Source organism: Rhinatrema bivittatum, chromosome 9, assembly GCF_901001135.1.
Source record: "Rhinatrema bivittatum chromosome 9, aRhiBiv1.1, whole genome shotgun sequence".
Classification (NCBI taxonomy): domain Eukaryota; kingdom Metazoa; phylum Chordata; class Amphibia; order Gymnophiona; family Rhinatrematidae; genus Rhinatrema; species Rhinatrema bivittatum.
The window spans coordinates 172,257,462-172,276,391 of NC_042623.1; the positions used below are offsets into that span (position 1 = coordinate 172,257,462).

At 39.6% G+C, this 18,930-nt stretch overlaps 1 protein-coding gene across 6 annotated transcripts in view; it reads right to left on the reverse strand.

The window, feature by feature from the left end:
- RSRC1 (arginine and serine rich coiled-coil 1) overlaps positions 1 to 18,930 on the reverse strand; it is a 611,612-nt gene that overhangs the window by 108,240 nt on the left and 484,442 nt on the right. For 5 of the 6 annotated variants that reach the window (XM_029616253.1, XM_029616251.1, XM_029616247.1 and 2 more), the window contains one exon: positions 15,922 to 15,990. The exons of the other annotated variant lie outside the window; for it this stretch is intronic. In XM_029616253.1, the coding sequence (XP_029472113.1) occupies positions 15,922 to 15,990 (69 nt within the window). The remainder of the gene's footprint in view (positions 1 to 15,921; positions 15,991 to 18,930) is intronic. 6 annotated transcript variants of the gene reach the window in all.

Sequence of the window (18,930 nt, forward strand, 5' to 3'; positions counted from 1 at the left end):
CTGTTGGACTGCTGCCTTGCCTTCATCTCAGATATGTTCAGTTCCTAGTTAAATTTTAGGTTGCTATGGGAGTAGGAATGTGTCTAATTAGGGTCCTTTAAATGTATTAGTGTATTCACTATATATCTGGTAATGGCCTACAAGGGAATGATCAAACTCTCAATACGGTGTGGGGAATTCTTGAAGTGAAGTTAAAAGGCTGATTTTTTTTTTAAGTGTGAAAGTGGAACCCACCTATAATGTGGTACAGTTCAAGAAAAAAATTAAAACATGGCTATACCAACAAGCATTTGATGTTGAAAAAAAAGTAAGGCACGACAGGAATAAACTGAAATAACAACTGTTCGCTAGCATGTAGCAAAGGCTTGAGAAATTGGGTATATAACAACTGAAAAGCATGCGATCGTCAACGGTATGAATGTCTATGTGTATGAATCAGTTTGAGACTAAATTGTAAATTATTATTAGTTTTAATAAAGTGAGAATGAAGTTGTTGTCTACTATATCTTTTATATGATGTATTCTACTAGTTAGATAAGTGTTAAGTACTGTAAACCGATATGACGGTTATAACCAAATACCAGTACAAAAAAGTTTTCACATAAATAAATAAATATAAATTAAAGGATGAGCTAGGGGTGAATGGGAGAGAGGTGGGAGGGTTGGGAAATACAAATACACTAACTTCTGTCAATTAGCTGCCTTACTGACTATTTAAAACACAAACACACTAATTTCTTTTTATTAGCTGCCTTACTGATTATTTAAAACACAAACACAATAATTTCTGTTTATTAGCTGCCTTACTGACTATTGCAATCACCGCATTTTTGTGTCAGGAATATGATGGGGTTGGGCCAATTTTCTATTCGGGGAAGGGGAAGGGGTGGGAGGGTGATTGAACCGCTGTGGCTATTTAATTTTATATGCTGGGGAGGGGGGGATTAATTGGGGACATTTTGGCTCCTTACTTTTGGTGTCTAAGAAGAGGATGGAGATGAAATTCCCCATGCTCACCAGCCCTGTCACTTTGGCCTGGGTAGCATGGGGGATTTTATGATACCATGCATACATGCTACACTTTTTGGGGTAAAACACATTCTATTTTGGCATACTTGCTAAAAAGCCTATTTTTTTCAGGCACGCAAAAATGTTTTGTGGATCATCTGTTCAATGTTTTTTTTTTTAACATGCATGGTGGTAATTTTGCTGAGTAAACACAAACTTTCTTAGCACATTACATTAAATTATGCTTTTGACATGTATTTAAGGAACCATTTGCAAGGGTGGGAAAGTCTGTCATTTCAGAATAAAATTCCACATAACCAAACTGCAATACAATTAACATAGGTTTCAATAATTATGGCAAAAAGTGTATAAAGAAACAGTGTGCTATAATACTCATGCCAATCAACCTTCATTAAATAAATGGCGGTCCATATTGAAAAGATTTGTCTGGTTAACTCTAGGATTTAGCTGGACCAATCTTTGGAGTTATCCCTTCGCCCAAGCTGAATGTATAAATTTTGTCTGGGCAAATCACTGCCTGCATAAAATGTATCTGCATAAAAAGAGTTAGGGCTGGCGTTGTACCTGGGGGCATGTATTCCTCAGGGTAAAACCTCAAGCTGCTTAGCAATGTCCAGCCACAGTAAACAGCTAAGTCTGGTCAGGGAGAAAGGCTGTGCTAAAGTTATCTGGAGAATTTTATTTGGATAAGTCCCACTGAAAATCCGGATAACTTACCAATTCACCAGCTCTTTGAACATGGACCTCATGATGCCTTTTTCAGTCTAGGATAAAGGCACATGTAAACTTAATAGCAAGTATGGCTGGTTATCGTCTAGTGATTCCTATGAAACATGAACACAATGTTGCTATTTTTCTACCTATTTCAGCAGCTTTGTTTTTGCAAATATTTAGCCTATGAAAGTATCCACATTTAATAAATGATGGTGGTGTAGGGAAGCAGTCAAAAGTCAGTAAAATTTTGAAGATATGACTGCTGACTTGAAACAATCACTTGAAGAGCTAGCTGGCATCCCATTTCTAAATGTAAGAACATAGATGGATATAAAATCATATGTAATGAGGTCTACCGAGTTATGTCATGATGACATTTTGCTAGTGCTACCTCAATGTATTTCAAAATATAGCTAGAGACCTTCATTTTCAGTTTTTATTTTATTTTTCCAGGAAATTTATCAGTGTTTATTACAGCAAGAACAAGAATGGGAGAAACCAATGGGATTAATGACTTGCCATTTTTCCAGATAAGTATCTTCTTTGTTTATGCTGTAATAAACAGTTATAAATTTCCAGGAAAAATAAAATGCAAACTGAAAACAAAGGTCCCTAAGTATAGCTTAGCAGGTCTGAAATACATGGATATTATTGAAGCCATAACGAATTCAGCTAAGAATGCCATAGGACCCACTATTCTGTGCATCACCATTGCAGCAGTTTGTAAACAGCTGGCAACAGCAGGGAACTGAGGCTAACCTGAAAAGAGTAAAAAGCTATTTCAAAACTTACAAATTCCAAGTTTATGCTACTTAGGCCTACTGCTTTTTTGAAAGGGGTACGGCGAGGAAGTAAAAGCAAAGGCGTGTTTTAAGAGCTCTTATTAAAAAGGCTCTTTCAAAACAGATAACAATAAAGTCTAATATATATAGGGACGGTAACTTTTAAACTGGCATGCAGGCATGCATTTGTTGGCCTGTGCCCAGGGACGTGGCTATTTTATAACACATGTGTGTATATGCGTGCATGATATAAAATAGCTTTGCAGCGCACACATTTTTTAACTGGGTGCATGCCTGTTCGTGCAAATTCTACTTCTACCACGTAAGTAGGGGGCTTTTAAAAGGGCTGTGTGCTGCCATATTTGCCAGTTTTAACAGTTCATTTCCAGTTCACCTAGTTAACAGATAGGTCCTCCAACCCTCCCTGGTCTGGAGTTATCCCAGACCCTTTAAACCCTTCTGAAATGGCTTTTTTTTTTGGATTTACATGCCATCCATAACAGAAGTAAGGTTATGCGGCAGGGGGCCTCGGCACGTGTCAGATTGTGAAAGTATTTACGTGCAATTTTCTGGTGAAAGTCCCGAAACGCCCATGTACAGCCCAGACCATGTCCATGTCATGCCTCTTTTCAAGAAGTTCTGAGATGGGCACACAGCGGCATTTATGCACGTATCCAAGTGGTTTTTAAAATCCACTCGGCGCTCGCAATCCCAACATATTCGCACATCTCTTAATTAATGTATAAATCGAACTTTTAAAATTCTCCTTTTAAAAAAATCATTGCTTTTATACTTTACCCTATCGCTAAATCTTAGATTGTGTAAGATTTAATGTACAAGCCGATTTATGTACATCAAAAAATTTAAAATCTTTCTGCCAAATCATGCCATCCACCCAAGTGGAAATAAAGTCAGTATATTATTTTTATTTTATTCCTCCATTACAAATAATTGACACTTTTTGTATGAAAGAGACATCATAAAATTCAAACAAAAACAACAAGAGTGGTACACAAAATATAAATAAATAATAAAATATATGAATAAATAAATATTTTAAAATGTGATAGAATATCAGATAAATAGAATATCACAAATATTTTAAAATGTGATAGAATATTTCGGACAGGAGCGGCGGCTGTCAGCAGGTTTGATAGCCGACGCTCAATTTTGCCGGCATCGGTTCTCGAGCCGCTGACAGCCACGGGTTCGGAAACCAGATGCCGGCAAAATTGAGCGTCCGGTTTTCAACCCGTGAGCTGCGGGCCTATTTCAAATTTTTTTTTTTTTTTTTACTTTTTTTTTTTTAACTTTCAGGACCTCCGACTTAATATCGCCATGATATTAAGTCGGAGGGTGCACAGAAAAGCAGTTTTTACTGCTTTTCTGTGCACTTTCCTGGTGCCCGGAGAAATTAACGCCTGCCTTTGGGTAGGCGCTAATTTTTAAAAGTAAAATGTGCGGCTTGGCTGCACATTTTGCTTTCTGAATCATGCGAGAATACCTAATAGGCCCATCAACATGCATTTGCATGTTGCGGGCGCTATTAGGTTCGGGGGGGGGGGGGGTGGGTTGGACGCGCATTTTCGACGCTGTATTACCCCTTACTGAATAAGGGGTAGAGCTAGCGTGTTGAAAACGCGCATCCAATCGTGGGTTAACAGTGCGCTCCACCGGAGCGCACTCTACTGTATCGGCCTGATAGATAGAGACATTAGCTATGTAGAAGTTATTGTACAGTGGGTTCCCATTGAATCATGGGTAATCTTGGGAATTTTTTTAAGTATTAGGGAGAAGTAAACTATTGGGGTACATTATTTAGTGTGTTTGTGCTTTTAATAGTTAGTAAGGCAGCTTTTAAACAGAAATTAGTGTGTTTATTTTTAAATAGTCAGTAAGGCAGCTAAAAAGCATAATTAAACTCTGGAATTTGTTGCTAGGGGATGTGGTTAGTGCAGATAGTGTAGATGGGTTAGAAAAAGGTTTGGACAAGTTCTTGGAGGAGAAGTCCATTACCTGCTATTAATCAAGTTGACTTAGAAAATAGCCACTGCTATTACTAGCATCAGTAGCATGGGGTATGCTTAGATTTTAGGTAATTGCCAGGTTCTTGTAGCCTGGATTGGCCACTGTTGAAAACAGGATGCTGGGCTTGATGGACCCTTGGTCTGACCCAGTATGGCATGTCTTATGTTCTTATTACAAATTTAATATCAATAAAAACATAGTTACAATAAAATCAAACCATAAAATTAGCACAATGATGGATCCAATACACCCGACATGGCCATGTTTCGACAAGATGCCTACTTCAGGGGTGATTATAAAATTGATCAGCCTTATCCCCTCCTAAGAGGAGAAGAGGTTGACCACTGGATCATAAACGAGCTTGAAAATCACAAACCTAAAAACAGTTGTAAAAATTACAAGGTATCCTATGAGGCACCAGAAATGGTAAAATGAATATTCTTCCTTAGTTATTTGCAAACAGAAATCACAGTCTGCAGCTTTGCACCATAGAATGAACCTCTTGATGGAGGCATCAATAGGCAGAGTCATTTGATGTGGTGCAATGAAAGGCCCACCTTTAGAACTTCCGGATTCATTCACCACTGAAGAGATGCTCTCATCCTGGGAGTCACTGAGATTCGGTGGGAGAAAGACTGATAGATTTGATTCCACTACCGTCAAAGGAATTAACCGATGACCAGGGTGAATGGGAATGTGTACATAAGCATCTTTCAGATCCAGAGCACACATCTAATCCCTCGGTTGAATGAAAGGGAGAATCATCTAGAGGGAGTACATTCTGAACCTTTTGCGCAACAATTTGCTCAGTTTCCTTAAGTTCAAAGTAGGTCTTAATCCATAAGAACATAAGAAAATGCCATACTGGGTCAGACCAAGGGTCCATCAAGCCCAGCATCCTGTTTCCAACAGTGGCCAATCCAGGCCATAAGAACCTGGCAAGTACCCAAAAACTAAGTCTATTCCATGTAACCATTGCTAATGGCAGTGGCTATTCTCTAAGTGAACTTAATAGCAGGTAATGGACTTCTCCTCCAAGAACTTATCCAATCCTTTTTTAAACACAGCTATATTAACTGCACTAACCACATCCTCCGGCAACAAATTCCAGAGTCTAATTGTGCGTTGAGTAAAAAAGAACTTTCTCTGATTAGTTTTAAATGTGCCCCATGCTAACTTCATGGAGTACCCCCTAGTCTTTCTACAATCCGAAAGAGTAAATAACCGATTCACATCTACCCGTTCTAGACCTCTCATGATTTTAAACACCTCTATCATATCCCCCCTCAGTCGTCTCTTCTCCAGGCTGAAAAGTCCTAACCTCTTTAGTCTTTCCTCATAGGGGAGTTGTTCCATTCCCCTTATCATTTTGGTAGCCCTTCTCTGTACCTTTTCCATCGCAATTATATCTTTTTTGAGATGCGGTGACCAGAATTGTACACAGTATTCAAGGTGCGGTCTCACCATGGAGCGATACAGAGGCATTATGACATTTTCCATTTTATTCACCATTCCTTTTCTAATAATTCCCAACATTCTGTTTGCGTTTTTGACTGCCGCAGCACACTGTACCGACGATTTCAATGTGTTATCCACTATGACACCTAGATCTCTTTCTTGGGTTGTAGCACCTAATATGGAACCCAACATTGTGTAATTATAGCATGGGTTATTTTTCCCTATATGCATCACCTTGCACTTATCCACATTAAATTTCATCTGCCATTTGGATGCCCAATTTTCCAGTCTCACAAGGTCTTCCTGCAATTTATCACAATCTGCTTGTGATTTAACTACTCTGAACAATTTTGTGTCATCTGCAAATTTGATTATCTCACTCGTCGTATTTCTTTCCAGATCATTTATAAATATATTGAAAAGTAAGGGTCCCAATACAGATCCCTGAGGCACTCCACTGTCCACTCCCTTCCACTGAGAAAATTGCCCATTTAATCCTACTCTCTGTTTCCTGTCTTTTAGCCAGTTTGCAATCCACGAAAGGACATCGCCACCTATCCCATGACTTTTCACTTTTCCTAGAAGCCTCTCATGAGGAACTTTGTCAAACGCCTTCTGAAAATCCAAGTATACTATATCTACCGGTTCACCTTTATCCACATGTTTATTAACTCCTTCAAAAAAGTGAAGCAGATTTGTGAGGCAAGACTTGCCCTGGGTAAAGCCATGCTGACTTTGTTCCATTAAACCATGTCTTTCTATATGTTCTGTGATTTTGATGTTTAGAACACTTTCCACTATTTTTCCTGGCACTGAAGTCAGGTTAACCGGTCTGTAGTTTCCCGGATCGCCCCTGGAGCCCTTTTTAAATATTGGGGTTACATTTGCTATCCTCCAGTCTTCAGATACAATGGATGATTTTAATGATAAGTAACAAATTTTTACTAATAGGTCTGAAATTTCATTTTTTAGTTCCTTCAGAACTCTGGGGTGTATACCATCCGGTCCAGGTGATTTACTACTCTTCAGTTTGTCAATCAGGCCTACCACATCTTCTAGGTTCACCGTGATTTGATTCAGTCCATCTGAATCATTACCCATGAAAACCTTCTGCATTACGGGTACCTCCCTAACATCTTCTTCAGTAAACACCGAAGCAAAGAAATCATTTAATCTTTCCGCGATGGCCTTTATCTTCTCTAAGTGCCCCTTTAACCCCTCGATCATCTAACGGTCCAACTGACTCCCTCACAGGCTTTCTGCTTCGGATATATTTAAAAAAGTTTTTACTGTGAGTTTTTGCCTCTACAGCCAACTTCTTTACAAATTCTCTCTTAGCCTGTCTTATCAATGTCTTACATTTAACTTGCCAATGTTTATGCTTTATCCTATTTTCTTCTGTTGGATCCTTCTTCCAATTTATGAATGAAGATCTTTTAGCTAAAATAGCTTCTTTTAACCATGCCGGTAATTGTTTTGCCTTCTTTCCACCTTTCTTAATGTGTGGAATACATCTGACTGTGCTTCTAGAATGGTATTTGACTTCTTGACGATGAGGATACACCTGGAATAGAAGCCTTGGCCACACTCCTGAGGAGGACTGCTCTGCAGAAGTCCGCCTTCTCCTGGTCTGTCAAATTCCTCAGAAGTTTCAACTTTTGCATGGATTTGTGTAGATGCTCCACCATGTACAGTTGGTAAGTTGCGATTTGGACACTCAGCGTGGACCAAAGAAAAACATTTTCCCAAACATGTCCAATGTCTTTGGAACCTTCCAAGAGGTGTGTTGGAGGGGTCATGATTGCACTTAAGATGTTTCAATGCTGATTGTTTTCTATAGCATGAATCTTGCTAAACTTAAATTAATCAATTTAGAAGTTATATGAAATAAATCCCTGCCCCAAAATGATTTAAGTGGGTACTAGGCGACAGAAGCTAAAGTGATTCCTCAAATGTCATAAGAACTGTCAGTGGGGGAAGTGGGATTTGAAACTTGGTTTTCAGCCCATTATACTAACCACTAGGCCACTTCCCCTCAAAGTTGAGAGTACATGGGTACTTTTACCATGCACACCTTATGAAGCGTTACTTCTGACTTCTAAACTGTTCACAATCCATTTAGTTTATTACCCTTGGGCTTATTGGCTTGTAGGGGTGCTTTGAATAGCTTATTTCCTAAGAACGAGGACTAGTTAAATAAAATATCATTACTACACTGTGGAATTGCTGAAATGAAATTAAAAGTTGCTGAAATGCCAGAATATGCTGAAATGCTAGACTGCATGGCAAAAGTAAAATAAATATGTCAAAGGTCAGCCTTAAGATTTGTTCCTGCCTTCTGGGCTCAATTTACTAGAAATCACATGATTTACAAGAATTCAATCTTATTAAAATATTTGAGATAAAATTATAATGCCAACCAATTAGAAAAATGTTATGCAAACTCACTGGTATGTAAATTAGAGATGGTGACATATTTAACCCACTGTATCAATAACGTTCTCTGAGACTGCTTTTGAACTGCCTTGCTGGTAATCTCGCACACTCCTGGGATATCCCATACTTTAGCTAAATAAAGATCTTTCTTTAATCTGCCAGTATTGTTTATTTATAGCCCACAATAGGCTCACAACTGTTCTCCCTCATGGAACTTTTTAATTGTGTTGATATTAATCCCACTAAGACACCGATCCTTGGAGATTTCATTCTCCACACAAACCAGGTTCCATAATCCTCTGCCTGTGAAATATTTCTTGAGGCCATGTTGGCTGGTAGGTGGGAACAGGTCATTGACCACTCCATCCCAAAAGCAGGACACACATTAGATTTGTTCTGTCTCAATTCCTTGATTTTCTCTCTTAACAAGCTGAGCTTAACAATTTTATCTGTACCATAGTCAGACCATTGTTTAATTAATACCACTGTTAGTCTGTATTTTACTTTCTCTGAGCCTGTGTCTGAAATGTTTCCAGTATGTAAACGTGGTTATATTGACTCAGAACATTTTAAAGAGAAAATTGCTCCTTTAATGTTGAATTTTCCTAATGAGACCTTAGATATAATGGTTAACATCTGGCATGACGTTGTGCAAACCACTGCTCGTGACCTTGGTCCCATAAAATGAAGAATTTCATGATGCAAAGCGAAAGCTCCATGGTATACCAATTCATTACTACTCATAAAAGTATTCTCTGCAAATCTGAATCCTGTTGGTGGAAACACACAACTACTAATAATCTAGAGGCTTATCGACATCAACAATCACAATACAGATTTGTAGTCAACTCAGCAAAAAAATCTATATTACAGTAACCGCATTGAAGCTTCCAGAAACAATGCCTGGGAGTTATTTAACATTGTCAAGTAGTTTTTCATCACTTTGATTTATTTGTAAGAAATGCAATTCATCAAGTAATACACTGGAATTATTACTTCACCTACTAAATTTACTAATTATCCACCTGTAAATTCCCCCTCAGATTTATTCACTTGTTTCTTCAATTCTAAAATTGCCAATTTTTGTGCTTCTTTTCCAACTAGAAAATTCAACCTCTTAACCAACAGTTTGACAGCTCAGTAATGTTGGAATGAATTTGAATATGTATAACAAACTGAAATACTATAAATTCTTCAATTTGTCACTAAATCCTTGTCCTACCACACTTCTCAAGCTTGTGCACAATGATATTGTTGAATCTATAACCACGATGATTAATTTATCACTTTCCACTGGCTATCTTCTGTCTCCATTAAAATGTGTTATAGTTTGACCCATATTAAAGAATCCCACAGATTTTCAAAGTCTGTCAATATTGTCACTTCCAATTCTATAAAAATAGAATCCACTGTCTTAAAACAATTATCACAGTTTTTTGACAAATCAGTTCTTGATCAATATTTTATTTATTTATTTATTTTATCAATATCAATTTTGAGTTAGAAAACACCATAGCATTGAAACATTATTGTTATCCAGTACTGACAATATTCATCATGGTTTCAATTCTGGCATTTCACACGTTGATTCTCTTAGATATTGCAACCTGATGTGAATTGTTAAATCATGACATCCTTCTTGTTTAACTGAAATTGGGATCACTGGTATGGTTTATTCATGGTTCAAATCATATTATAGTAATCAGACTCAACAAATCTGAATCGCTTCATCTACGTTTTCTTCCTAGCACTCTATCTCAACTGGAGTCCCTCAAGGCTCAGCTTTGTTGGCAGTCTTGTTTAATGTTTATTTCACACCTCTATGTTTCTTGCTTTCCACATTAGGCCTTTCATTCAGATTATATGCTAATGTTGTTCAGTTTTATTTCTCTTTAAAATTGTCATGGTCAGCTACTGTCCATTTTGTCTCACTATGTATCTCCACCATTAGAACCTAGTTATCCTATTACAGATTATCTTTAAACCTGAATAAAACTGAAATAATAATTCTAGTTCTTCCATCCACATATTCTTTCAACATTTTTCTTCGGTAATTTTGCATTTCATGTTGCACAAAAAGTACGCAATTTGGTGGAGTCTCTGACTCTTTATTATTGATGAGACCTCAGATTAAAGAATAGTCCAGGCCTCGTTTGCCAAACTAAGATTCCTCCATCATATAAAACCACTGCTAGATCTCATAAATTTTTAAAATGCTGTTCATAACTGGAGAAATTACTTACCTGATAATTTCGTTTTCCTTAGTGTAGACAGATGGACTCAGGACCAATGGGTATAGTGTACTCCTGTTAGCAGTTGGAGACGGATCAGATTTCAATCTGACGTCAGCTCCAAGTACATATACCCCTGCAGGAAGTGCAGCTCTTCAGTATTCTCCTCGAAAAGCATTGTGGATATATGTGTGACTGACTGATTGATTAACTTAATAATATTATTAACTTAAATAACTTCATAACTTGTTAGAACGTTTAAAACATGATTAACTTGATTAACTTGAACTGGTTGATTGGCTATAGCTGGAGACCGCCAGTGTACTCAACCGAAAAGCGTCAACTCCCGGCAGGGTGAATGCCCTAGGTAGATGAAAACATGGCTTACCCTTGATTCATTGACAAAAAACCATGTGTAACGGCAGCCAAGGGTGGGATGCTGAGTCCATCTGTCTACACTAAGGAAAACGAAATTACCAGGTAAGTAATTTCTCCATTTCCTAGCGTGTAGCAGATGGACTCAGGACCAATGGGATGTATAAAAGCTACTCCCGAACCGGGTGGGAGGCTGCCCGTGGTCCACTTAGAATTGCCCTTGCAAATACCGTGTCCTCCTGAGCCTGCACATCCAGACGGTAGAATCTGGAGAAGGTATGGATGGAGGACCACGTTGCCGCCCTGCAGATCTCGGCAGGTGACAACATTCTAGTTTCTGCCCAGGATACCGCTTGGGCTCTAGTAGAATGGGCCTTGACCTGTAGAGGTGGAGGTTTTCCAGCTTCTACATAGGCCGCCTTGATGACTTCTTTGCCCGCGAGGCCGCTTCTCCTTGCCTCTTTCCGCTGTGAAGGACGAAAAGGTGGTCCGTCTTTTGTACTGGTTCCACCATTTCCAGGTATCTGGATAGGAGTCTGCCGATGTTGAGGTGGAGTAGACTACGGACTTCTTCCGAATTCTTCAAGCCATCCATCGTTGGTAGTGAGATGGTTTTGTTAAGGTGGAAGCGTGAGACCATTTTAGGGAGGAAGGAGGGCACCGTGCGCAGTTGGATGGACCATGGGGTGAGTCTGAAGAACGGCTCACGGCAGGTCAGTGCTTGTAGTTCCGAGATGCGGCGGGCCAAACATACGGCCAGCAAAAACACCATCTTTAAGGTTAACAGATGGAGGGACAAGCCTTGGAGGGGTCTGAAGGTGGATCCCACTAGGAACTCCAGGACGAGGTTGAGGTTCCATAGAGGTACTGGCCACTTTAGTGGTGGGCGGATGTGTTTGACTCCTTTCAGGAAGCGTGATACATCTGGGTGCGAGGCTATGCTGTTGCCCTTGCTCCTGGAGCCGTAGCATGACAATGCTGCCACTTGTACCTTGATAGAGTTGAGGGACAGACCCTTCTGTAGTCCATTCTGTAAGAATTCCAGGATCACGGGAACATTGGAGGAGTGTGGCTTGATGTTGTGGTCTTCGCACCAGGCCTCAAAAACTCTCCAGATCCTTATGTACGTTAGAGATGTGGAGAACTTGAGTGCTTGGAGGAGAGTATCTATTACCGCCCCCAAGTATCCGCTCTTTCTCAGGTGGGCCCTCTCAATGGCCAGATCGTAAGAGAGAATTGAGCTGGGTCCTCGTGAAGGATCGGGCCTTGTTGTAGTAGGTCTCTGTGTGGGGGCAGGGGTAGTGGATTCCCTGCCAGTAGTCTTCTCATGTCTGCGTACCAGGGTCTTCTTGGCCAATCTGGAGCCACCAGAAGAACTAGTCCCCTGTGTCGCTGTATCTTGTGTATGATTGCTCCCAAGCAAGGGCCACGGCAGGAAGGCGTAAAGCAGGGTCCCCGGTGGCCAGGTCTGTACCAGGGCATCGATCCCCTGGGACTGTGGATCCCGCCTGTGGCTGAAGTATCTGGGTACTTGAGCATTGGATATGCTTGCTAGAAGGTCCATGTCTGGGGTCCCCCACCGATTCACTATCATCTGGAAGGCTGTGGATGACAGCTTCCATTCTCCTGGGTTTAGACTTTCCCTGCTGAGGAAGTCTGCCGTGATGTTGTCTTTCACGGCGATGTGGACAGCGGAGATCTCCTGGAGATTTGCTTCCGCCCACGCCATCAGGAGGTCTATTTCTAGGGACACCTGTTGGCTTCTGGTTCCGTTTATAAATGATCTGGAAAAGGGAGTGATGAGTGAGGTTATCAAATCTGTAGTTGAGACAAAATGATTCAACGTACTAAAATTAAAAGCCAATCGTAAGGAATTGCAAGAGGATGCTGTGAGAATAGGGGATTGGGCGTCTAAAAGGAAGATGAAATTTACAAATGAACAAGTGCAAAGTGATGCATATAGAGAAGAATAATCTAAAACAATAGGTACACAAGACTGGGTTCCATGTTAGGTGGCACTACCCAGGAACTGGATCTTGAAAGTCACTGAGGACAATATGTTGAACTCCTTGGTTTAGTGTGCGGTAGTGGTCAAATAGAAAATTAGGTATTATAGAAAGGAATGGAAAATGAAATGCAAGATATTATAATACCTCTATATTGATCCATGGTTCAAGTGCACTTTCAGTATTGTATATAATTCTGGTTGCTCCATCTAAAAAAAGATATAGTGGAACTATAAAAGGTACAGAGAAGGGCAACCAAAATGAGAAATGGATGGATTGGCTCTCTTGTGAGGAAAGACTAAACAGGTTAGGGCTCTTCAGCCTGGAGAAGAGATGGCTGAGGGGGATATGATGGAGGTCTACAAAATTATGAGTAGCGTAGAATGGGTAAACAATGAATGGTTATTTATCCTTTCCAATAGTATTAGAACACTAACTAAAGCTAATAGGTATCACATTTAAAACATAACACAGAAAAATATTTTTTCACTAACCAAACATTTAAACTGTGGAATTTGTTGCCAGAGGATGTGGTGAAAGCAGTTAGTGTAGCTGTGTTTAAAAAGGGATAGGGCAAGTTCATAAACCATTATTGACCATGTAGACTTGGAAAAGTCACTGCTTATCCCTATTTATAAGGGATTGGATTTATTCTTTGGGATCCTACTAGTTACTTGTGACCTGGTCTGAACACTAGGGGAGACAGGATGCAGAGCTTGATGGACTTTTGATCTGACCCAGTATGGTATTTACTTAAAAGTAAGATTGTCATCAAAATTAATGTTTTACAATATCTTGCAAAAAATAAAGTGAGCCTTTATCTTCCTCTCCCCTTATCCAAGAAAAGCAAGGCAAACAAAAACCTGTTTCAGTGTAAAGCACCAATTTCTATTCAATATGTGCCAACAAAATGAAAACCTAAAGCAGGACTACACTGCAAGCAACTAAATTATTTCTGCTCAAAGCAGCATACATTAAGGGAATCCAGCTATTCTAGAGGAGGAAGCCAGAGTGTCTGGGAAACTTGGATGGTTTATACTTCTAATTATTTCCACTGTGTAGTCAAGATTTTTTTTTTAATCAAGGGACAGAGTCTTATTTAAAATGCTTTCTTTAGTGAAGAAAAACATCCCCACAGGTCATGGGGTATCCAGGTTGGAACCAGCACACTACAATTACACAAGAAACCATGTGGGTTGATGCTGGCAGGTTGGTGATGGCTGACTATCATCCAGCAAGGTGCTAAAAAGGCAACAAAGGACAGATAAGAAAGCATGACCTAACAACACCCTGGGATATGTGGGTTGAAACCAGCAAGTTACAACTCCCCCAAAACCGAATTAATTGAAACCAGAAAGCTGGTGGAGGCCGGATACCATCTAGTAAGGCTATGGGGACCTGAGTGGGCAAATGTTTGAGCAATGGCCTCACTCGATTGTAAGTAAAAACCACACTAACTCTGATAGCTGTTCAGATTATTACACACCTTGGTGGTAAGAAAACTGAGGGGGAAAGGGGAATAGAGAGAGCAAGCTGGTTGTTGGATTAAGTATGGAAACTTGCGTGCTCATACACCCAGAATTGTCAAGAACTAAAGCAGAAGGCAAGAAACCCTGAATTCAACATGGAGTGATATCCTACAAGCCTCTATGGTTGGCAGCTGGGGCATATCCTTGGCAGGGTGAACTGAAATAATTGTATAGACTGGATGGGCTAACTGGCCTTTCCCTATCATCTACTATGTTAAAAATATGCATTTATACCTCCCATCCTCAAATATTACTATAAAAATCATAAAACCTGCCTAAAACTGTGGATTTGCAAGATTATCATGTAGTTTTGTTAGATGCTTTGACACATTACTATTTTTATGAATATGTCCCAATACCTAATTTAAAACCTTTACTTTATTATTGTACAGACTGTTTGTTCTACATGACTAAGGGCCTGAATCATCAAAGCCTTTTCTTACAGACACATAATAGGAGAAAGCCTTCATGAATCAAGCCCTATCTCTAACTTTTAAGTTATTTAAATGATTTAGAAATGATCTGCAGTGCTTCAAGCATTCACCTTGATATGACAGGTGACATTTCTATCCCTAAATATGGTGTCAGGATCCCAGCCTTGGACCAATGGAGCAGGAGGAAACTGCCAGGTCAAAAAATCTTTAAAACCCATCCCCTAAACAGTACAGACCCTATGTTTAAAAGATACCTGCCACAGACACAGCATAGGAAAGACCAGTTTGCAAGCAGGACCCTAAATCAATCAATCTGTACCATTCCAAGAGTCAAAGCCAAGAAACCATGAGGAAATTCTCTTGTATACATTTGAACCTAAGAAATCTATGCTCTAAAGTGCTCCCTTGAATAGAACCATCTCAGATGAATATTTCACCAAAATATCATAGTAAAGTGCAAAGAATTCTAACAGAAAAAAATACACCAGAGAGCTGCATGGTGCAGAGAAGTAATATATCTGGCAAGTAATTTCCCTTACATTCTCTGGTGAAAAACTAAATAATCTCTGGATAAGACACAACTACAACTAGGATAAATTCAGTTTGCCCTTAGGCTGTAGGTTGATCACCCACAGAAGGAAGAATGCGGTTAGGATTAACTAACTACTTTACCTGAATGAAGACAACATACAAGGACAGCCAAAACTCCATTTCTAAATTCTCATTTTCAAAGCAGCCCAATGCTTTTGAACCCACAAAAAATATACTACTTTTAAAGAAACATAACCAAAATGTTTCAAGGAATTATTAATATTAAATGCACATTTTTTAAATATGAAATGATTCATATTAAAATTAAATTAACTGCTATTAATGCACTTATGAAAGGATTACAATACCTTCTTCTTTCCTCCTTTTTGCTTCCTCTTCACTTTTCTCTTTAGCTTTTAATGCTTCATCTGCTTTAGCTAAACAAAAACATAGTTAATGATTATTATACATTTTTTATTTGTTTTTCAAAAATATTTTGTTCATGTGCCAAAAAAGTCAATACTTTTTCCTTAGATAATATGACGACAAAATGTTTAACAACCTTAGTTTACATGAAGAAATATTCTCAGTGCACACAATATAAATAACCAAATCTGTTTTAATTATACACCTCAGGAAATACTAAGAAAAGAGAAACAATATCCTCAGTGCTGTGGAGAGATTCTGTTCAAACAGGCAAAAATAGCACACTTTAAATAAAAAGGGCTATCAAATTTCCTGAAAAAGATTGAGTGCTTGAATCTGTTTTATGCTCAGTTCAGGAGGGCACTACAAAGTATACCACTGTGTACAGAGCACTAAAAATCTCAAGAATCAAGCTTGAATGACTGGACGTGTAATGTATATACCAAATAAAATATGCCAATGCTAAAAATAACACTTTCAACTAAATTATAAGTCAAAACCATTAATCAGTGATTATTTTGTGTATTCTGTATTTGAAGGCCATATGTTTTAGATTATGGCAGCAGTGACATTAACTTCAGTAGCTGAATACCTTTATAATTAGAAATATTAGGAAAGAACAACCTCATTTTAAGAGCTGGGCATTCTTTCTCCAAATTGTACAGCATGGAATTATCATATGGATACCAAGCGATAATTCTCAGTTTATCCTTATAAACTAGACAGTAACTTGAAAAGTGAATTTACTTCTGTATTAGATGAACCATCTATATTTTAGTAAATATAGCTCAGATGTATTGGTTACTTTTGAGCCATAACTCTTCTGGTTTCAGGTCAAGGATATTCTTAAGGTTCTCTTAAAAGTCTCTTTGCTAAGCTATCCTTTGTCTTTTATTTTAATTAAATAAGTGTGTGTGCGTGTGTATGTGTATATATATATATATATATATATATATATATATACATACAAACACACACACATATATATATATATACACACACACACAAATATTGTATGTGTTTAGTGTAAGTAGATTTCCATAAAGCATTTGACAAGGTCCCTCATGAGAGACTTCATAGGAAATTAAAAAGCCATGGGATAGCGGGCCGTGTCCTACTGTGGACTGGGAACTGGTTAAAAGATAATAGAGAGTAGGGGTAAATGGTAAAATTTCCTAATGGAGAAAGGTGAATAGTAGAGTGCTCCAGGGATCTGTTCTGGGACCGCTGCTTTTTAATATATTTATAAATGACCTAGAAATGTTAACAATGAGTGAGGCGATCAAATTTGTGGATGACAACAAAATTATTCAAAATTGTTAAGAACATAAGAACATGCCATACTGGGTCAGACCAAGGGTCCATCAAGCCCAGCATCCTGTTTCCAACAGTGGCCAATCCAGGCCATAAGAACCCGGCAAGTACCCAAAAACTAAGTCTATTCCATGTAACCATTGCTAGTAATAGCAGTGGCTATTTTCTAAGTCAACTTAATTAATAGCAGGTAATGGACTTCTCCTCTAAGAACTTATCCAATTCTTTTTTAAACACAGCTATACTAACTGCACTAACCACATCCTCTGACAACAAATTCCAGAGTTTAACTGTATGTTGAGTAAAAAATAATTTTCTCCGATTAGTTTTAAATGTGCCACATGCTAACTTCAGGGAGTACCCCCTAGTCTTTCTATTATCCGAAAGAGTAAATAACCGATTCACATCTACCCGTTCTAGACCTCTCATGATTTTAAACACTTCTATCATATCCCTCCTCATCTGTCTCTTCTCCAAGCTGAAAAGTCCTAACCTCTTTAGTCTTTCCTCATAGGGGAGCTGTTCCAATCCCCTTATCATTTTGGTAGCCCTTCTCTGTACCTTCTCCATCGCAATTATATCTTTTTTGAGATGCGGCGACCAGAATTGTACACAGTATTCAAGGTGCGGTCTCACCATGGAGCGATACAGAGGCATGACATTTTCCGTTTTATTCACCATTCCCTTTCTAATAATTCCCAACATTCTGTTTGCTTTTTTGACTGCCGCAGCACACTGAACCGACGATTTCAATGTGTTATCCACTATGTTGCCTAGATCTCTTTCTTGGGTTATAGCACCTAATATGGAACCTAACATTGTGTAACTATAGCATGGGTTATTTTTCCCTATATGCATCACAAGAGGATTATGAAAAATTGCAAGAAGACCTTTCAAAATTGGGAGACTGGGTATGCAAATTAAATTTAATGTAGATAAGTGCAAAGTGATACACTCAGGGGCGGATTTTAAGAGCCCTGCTCGCGTAAATTCACTCGGATTTACGCGAGCAGGGCCCTGTGCGCCGGTGTGCCTATGTTCAATAGGCCTACCGGCGTGCGCAGAGCACCGGGACTCGCGTAAGTCCCGGTGTTTTCCGAGGGGGGCGTGGCCGAGCGGCGCGCCGTTTTCGGGAGCGGGCCCGGGGGGGTGGTTTCAGCCTGGGGCGGTCCGGGGGCGTGGCCGTGCCCTCCGGAACCGCCCCCGGGTTGCGTCTAGGCACGCCAGCGGCCCGCTGGCACGCGGGGATTTACTTCTCCCTCTGGGAGGCGTAAATCCCCCAACAAAGGTAGGGGGGGGGGTTTAGACAGGGCCAGGAGGGTGGGTTAGGTAGAGGAAGGGAGGGGAAGGTGAGGGGAGGGCGTTAGCGAATTCCCTCCGAGGCCACTCCGATTTCAGAGCGGCCTTGGAGGGAATGGAGGTAGGCTGCGCGGCTCGGCGCGCGCCGGCTACACGAAATCGGTAGCCTTGCGCGCGCCGATCCAGGATTTTAGCGGCTACGCGCGTATCTACTAAAATCCCTCGTACTTTTGTTGGCGCCTGGAGCGCCAACAAAAGTACGCCAACGCGCCGTTTTTGAAAATCTACCCCTTAGAGAAGAGTAAGCCAAATTATAGCTAAACAATACAAGGATTCAC